Source organism: Dendropsophus ebraccatus, chromosome 7 (assembly GCF_027789765.1).
Source record: "Dendropsophus ebraccatus isolate aDenEbr1 chromosome 7, aDenEbr1.pat, whole genome shotgun sequence".
NCBI classification, from domain to species: Eukaryota; Metazoa; Chordata; class Amphibia; order Anura; family Hylidae; genus Dendropsophus; species Dendropsophus ebraccatus.
The window spans coordinates 135,183,518-135,189,517 of NC_091460.1; the positions used below are offsets into that span (position 1 = coordinate 135,183,518).

At 42.5% G+C, this 6,000-nt stretch overlaps 1 protein-coding gene across 1 annotated transcript in view; it reads right to left on the bottom strand.

Annotated features, from left to right (window-relative positions):
- Nucleotides 1–5,790, bottom strand: part of TRPC3 (transient receptor potential cation channel subfamily C member 3) — a 175,139-nt gene extending 169,349 nt beyond the window's left edge. Inside the window, exon 1 of the mRNA XM_069978543.1 lies at nt 5,485–5,790. Coding sequence (XP_069834644.1) covers nt 5,485–5,687 — 203 coding nt within the window. The 5' untranslated portion in view covers nt 5,688–5,790. The remainder of the gene's footprint in view (nt 1–5,484) is intronic.
- Between the last annotated feature and the right edge of the window lie 210 nt (nt 5,791–6,000).

Sequence of the window (6,000 nt, forward strand, 5' to 3'; positions counted from 1 at the left end):
AAAAAGGAGACTTCAGGATATAGAAGTAAACAATCGGCAATCCAGCTGGCCGAGTTGCCCGGGAGAAAGTCCAACAATGTAATGAAATAGAATCCCGGCACTCACATATTGCAGACATCAAGATGTGTTTATTCACACGTATGAGATTCTGCACGCGTTCCGACCATATGGTCGGAAAGCATGCAACATCCTATATGTATGAATAAACACATCTTGATATCTGCAATACATGAGTGCCAAGACTTCAGCATAAATATGGTGAAGTCTAAAAAGGAACCATATATGTCCTGTGTAACACTTATTTTTAAGTTTGCTGTCTCTTTTCCAATTTTGCCCGATTATAAGAGAAAAAGATGCTTGATGAACTACTACTACTACTATACCCGATTCTGGTTTCCTAATAAAAAGTGATTTTGTAAATGTATGAGGACTACAAATAGGAGAATGTAGCGTTGCATCAATTACAGTGATCCCTTGACATGCTTTTGATCCAACTTGCAATGGCCTCTCAAGGGCCATCACAAGTTGAATACAGCTTTAACTTACGATGCTTCCCTGCCTGCTATTGTATGTCGAGTGCCAAAGCTGTCAACCTGAGGCACCCAAGTCATCTGCCACCAGAAGGCTGAATAGTCCTACTGCCCTCTGTATTCAACAGGCAGTGTCCCCCGGGATCCCCCTTCCACTATAGGCTGTCTGTTGTGGCTGGCTGTACTCTATGGCTGTGTCACTGGGTCTAGCACTAGAGAGCCTGTGAGCAGGAGAGGTGTTTGAAATGTGCGCAGTGAGAGGGGAAGGGACGGGTGTAGTGAGCATTCCGGATGTCATCAGAGCAGAGATTACTGAAATCATGTGGTCCGGCATCCCAGAGCCCACCCCCTGCCTTCTCTCTGTACATGCTCATAAGGGGGTACATGGTGTGGTATGGGGGCATGGTGATGGAGGGGGTGGCATAACTGTTAGTGTGAATGGAGCGTTGGTCACACACACATGGGGCAAGAGTGATGATCTCATCCTTCTAGAAAGTGGTAAACCAGTTGTCTGTTGTTCCTTTCGACTACTAAAAGTAAGGATATGATTGTTTTGTGCTATTTTTGGCCTTATTTTTGTTTTGTCATTTTGGGTTGACATCTCAGGGGGGGTTCGGAACCAATTACCAGTTCTCCATAGAGTTATGGACTTAACATACAATGGTTTCAACATACAATGGTTGTCCCGGAACCATTTAAAGGGGTTATCCAGCATTATAAAAACATGACCACTTTCTTCCAGAGACAGCACTACTTTTGTCCCCAGTTTGGGTGCAGGTTTTGCAACTCAGTTCCATTGAAGTGAATGGAGCCTATTTGCAAACCACACCTGAACTGGAGACAAGAGTCGTGTTGTATCGTTGTTTGCAAGGAACCTTTTAGCATTTATAATTTTATCATCTGCTCTAATCTGTGTTGTTGTAGAATCTCCTCTGTTTGGAGTATTCCTCCATGATGTAAATTACTACTGGTAACGATGATCTACAGCAGGAAAATTTCCCAAATCCTCTTATAAAAGTATACATTTTTGTCACCATATTTGCTAGTTAGGTATTTAAAGGGAATCTGTCACTAGGTTTGTGCCACCTTAAATGAGGGCAGCATAAACTAGTAACAGAAATGCTGAACAGATCGGGGTATTACTTACATCATTCTGTTCAGCAATTCTCCTAATATGCAGGAGAATAGGATTGTTGCCACACCCCTCCCCCCGCCCTCCAGCTGCTGACTGACAGGTGACTGCCTATACACAGCATGGATAGATAACTGCCAATCAGCAGCTGGTGGGCGGAGTTTTCTGCTTCTCATAAATATCCAGGACTACTGGGCTCATGCACATAATGGAGAGGACTACTTATTGTCCATGTTATTCAGGAGGAGATCTCTGGATCAGCTGCACAGAACAATGTAAGTGATACATCATTCTGTTCAGCTTCTCTGCCACTAGTTTATGCCACCCTGAGATAGGACCCCATAAACCTACTGACAGAGTCTCTTTAAAAAGAAGGCACAAAAAACTCTGATATCCATCTATTATCTTCTCTGTTGTACATCTTCTGTACAGCAGAGGGCGCTGCTGTTAGCTGTAACCTCAAACAGCGTATACAGTACATTACACAGATAATTACTTAATTAGCCAGACAGGAAGATAAGAGGATTGACAGATTGCAGAGCTACAGTAGTGGTATAAGACAGTCAAAGGAAGAAAGGCTTGCTTCTCAGGAACTAGCTTCTCAAGTTTTCCTGAGAGGACACTTTATAATCTTTTGTAGATTAATGGCTTGAAGGAGGAGGCAAAATATTAAGATACCTTAAATAGTATGCTATAATATATGGAAAATATTCTATATGTAAATTTACATCTGTAACCTGCAAATGTAAAGCAAAAAACGCTAAGAACTTGCATAGATTCTGGGCTAAGAACAAGACCTGTTACAATAGTATATATTCAATACCCTACCTAACCCTAACAGAGTTGCACATAGGAAATGCCCAATAACAATACTCATGATACCAGCTCCTATTCCACAACCAGGCTCGGACTGACCTGAAGGGAAGCAGGGGAATCCCCCGGTGGGCCCTACCCCCTGGTGGGCCCCTGAGCTGGAGGTGGGCCTCCCTGGTTAGCAGCTTCAGGATGACATTTAACCCATCAGCACTGCTGCATACGCCTGTCAACTGGTCATTCGCTGCCTCTATATAGTAACCTGGGGTTTTATCTTATTATATAGAGGCAGGGAGTGACCAGGGGTGACAAGCAGTGAGCTAGCATCGCTGGTCACATACACAGCACTGTGCAAAGTTGCTCTAGTAATGTGAAAGGTTGTGCGCTGGTTATATCTGGTGTATGTATGTGGGCCCCTAGAATCAAATTCCCTGGTGGTCCCACGGTACCCCAGTCCGACACTGGCCACAACCCCCCATTAACAGAACAGGAGAACGAGCCAACTGAAATTAAGCCTATGGGGGGGGGGTGCTTCTATGGCCAAACATGTACAATATGTAAGATAAGAATAAGATAGTGAGTGATCCAGCCAAACATTGGCATGATGATACGCCAGGTCACTAACATGGTACTGTGCAGTATGGGTACAATGTCAGTACAATGGCTGACTATAAAGCACATCCTAAGACCAGACCATTATAAAAGACGAGACAACATCTTCCCTTGTTTGCACAATTTCAGCATCTGGATGATAAACAATACATCATAGCATATAGTAATCTATGGCTTCTGGAGCAGATGGCTTCTAAAAACATGATCCGGCAGCAGCAGACTGACAGACCCAGAGGTTATGGGATAAAAGAACAGAGAAGCCTTGATAAAACACAAGAATATGTCCGGAAATGTATTATTACAACCAAAAACCGTGCAACATACATCCAATAACAGCCAAAAACATAAAGTAAAGCCAAGCACTTACTAATAGAATACAAATAAGAAAATCTGGAAACCATAAAGTAAATTTAGATCCAAGATCATACATAATGCATATGTGGGCAGCCTGGGTGGAAAGCACAACCACCTACTGCGAGAAGGGCAACTGGCACACTTACTGCATCCCAGTCCTATCTATAGTTCCCGCAAACACACCAGAGGATGAATATTTAGGAAAGAAAGGCAATTCATCACACCGTGTCTGGAGATGGATGTCGCTATTTGTAAATATACATATATTGTGTATACTATATAGAGGTGACCGGCCAAATATAACATGAGTGTATCAATATACCGTATAGATCGGAAGACGCAAAGGGTCATTTATGTAGCTACATACTTGACCATTTAAAGTAGATAGATAGATAGATAGATAGATAGATAGATAGATAGACAGACAGACAGGAGATAGATAGATAGATAGATAGATAGATAGATAGATAGGAGATAGGTAGGTAGGAGATAGATAGATAGATAGATAGATAGATAGATAGGAGATAGATAGATAGATAGATAGATAGATAGATAGATAGATAGATAGATAGATAGGAGATAGATAGGAGATAGATAGGGAGATAGATAGATAGATAGATAGATAGATAGATAGATAGATAGATAAAAGATAGATAGATAGATAGATAGATAGATAGATAGATAGATAGATAAAAGATAGATAGGAGATAGATAGATAGATAATTGATAGATAGATAGATAGATAGATAGATAGGAGATAGATAGGTAGATAGATAGATAGATAGATAGATAGATAGATGATTGATAGATAGATAGATAGATAGATAGATAGATAGATAGATAGATAGACAGGAGATATATAGATAGATAGATAGATAGATAGATAGATAGATAGATAGATGATGGATAGATAGATAGATAGATAGATAGATAGATAGATAGATAGATAGATAGATAAATAGATAGATAGATAGATAGATAGATAGGAGATAGATAGATAATAGATAGGAGATAGATAGATAGATAGATAGATAGATAGATAGATAGATAGATAGATAGATAGACAGGAGATATATAGATAGATAGATAGATAGATAGATAGATAGATAGATAGATGATGGATAGATAGATGCTAATGCTCATTCGGGTAGTTACATGCATCACTATTCATAAATCCATAAGTAAACCAAGCTGATTTGATATCAATGAATGAGCATACTCATACTTATAAATGGTCATTTATGTATTTCCCCGAGGGATTATTTGCATCTATCTCCTATCTATCTATCTATCTATCTATCTATCTATCTATCTCCTATCTATCTATCTCCTATCTATCTATCTATCATGTGCATACTTAGTTATGTAAATGTATGGATGTACCTCCAGTTATAACATATCCATGGCTACATATCGTCAGCCATTGACATACATGAAATACAAATGACATCGGTACAGACGTTGACCATCTATATACGACCGTGCCCTTCGTAAAGTATACGGCTTTACAGGAAACAAACTTGCCCCTATGAATGAGATCCGCAGAGAATGTAGACGGAATGTTGTATTTACTCCACGTAACTAAAATCAATAAAGCATGTGACCTTATAACATGGACCTTATAATATGGTGTCCGTTCACCTCTCAGCCGCATACAGCATATGCGGTTATTCCATTCCCAACAAATCTCATGTTGGCAAGTGCGGCACGGTTGTCGCTAAAGACCTGTATGTGAATGGATTCCTAAGCAGGGGTACTGTCCACCACAAGCATCTAGATCCATCTAAGACACACCATGCCATGCGGTATCACACAGACAAGAGTATAAAAGTTGCCCTGCAAGTGTCATTTATGGCAGGGGTGATGATCCCCTGTGCCCCTGCCATCCAGGCCTCACTACAATGTCCTCTATGAGAACCAGAGCCATTATAGGATGAGGTCATGTGCACCACTATATGCCCGTGACAGCACTCAGCCCCCAGGGCACATCCCAGCTGTGGCACAGTAGGTGGACATCAATGTGGCAATGGAAAGTATACTCACAGAGAGTGGAAGTGATAGTCACTTTGGGACTCCCCGGCAATGAACGAGCTGCTTTCCGCCGGTAAGACCAGCACTCCCCGGGGCTGAGGCAGTGGTGCCCACTGACTGCCATTTCTTGCCAGCCATCCCCCACGTTCCCCCAGCTCCGGGAAGCTGACCCTGCCAGCGGGCAGCTCCTTGCATTTCCTGCCCTTTGTGGACATACAGGAATCCCCAGGGCGTCTGAGGTGGCGGAGGGCACAAGGGAGTGGTGGAGGGTGCAGGCTGGCTCAGGTGTATGCAGGGCTCTGGACAGCTGAGCACCGAGAGACAAACTGGAGAGAGATGGTGATGGGAACGAGGAGGGAATGAAGGAGACGGCAGCTGCCCTCCTCCCGCCCGAGCTCTCCTCCCCTCCCTCCTCGCCTGTGACTTCCCACAGTCACTACAAGTCCTCACATAGAGAGCACACAGGCGTAGAGGCTGGCTTAGGTGCCTAGTGGGATCCCCCTCTGTTGGTACATGTCATTTTCCCTA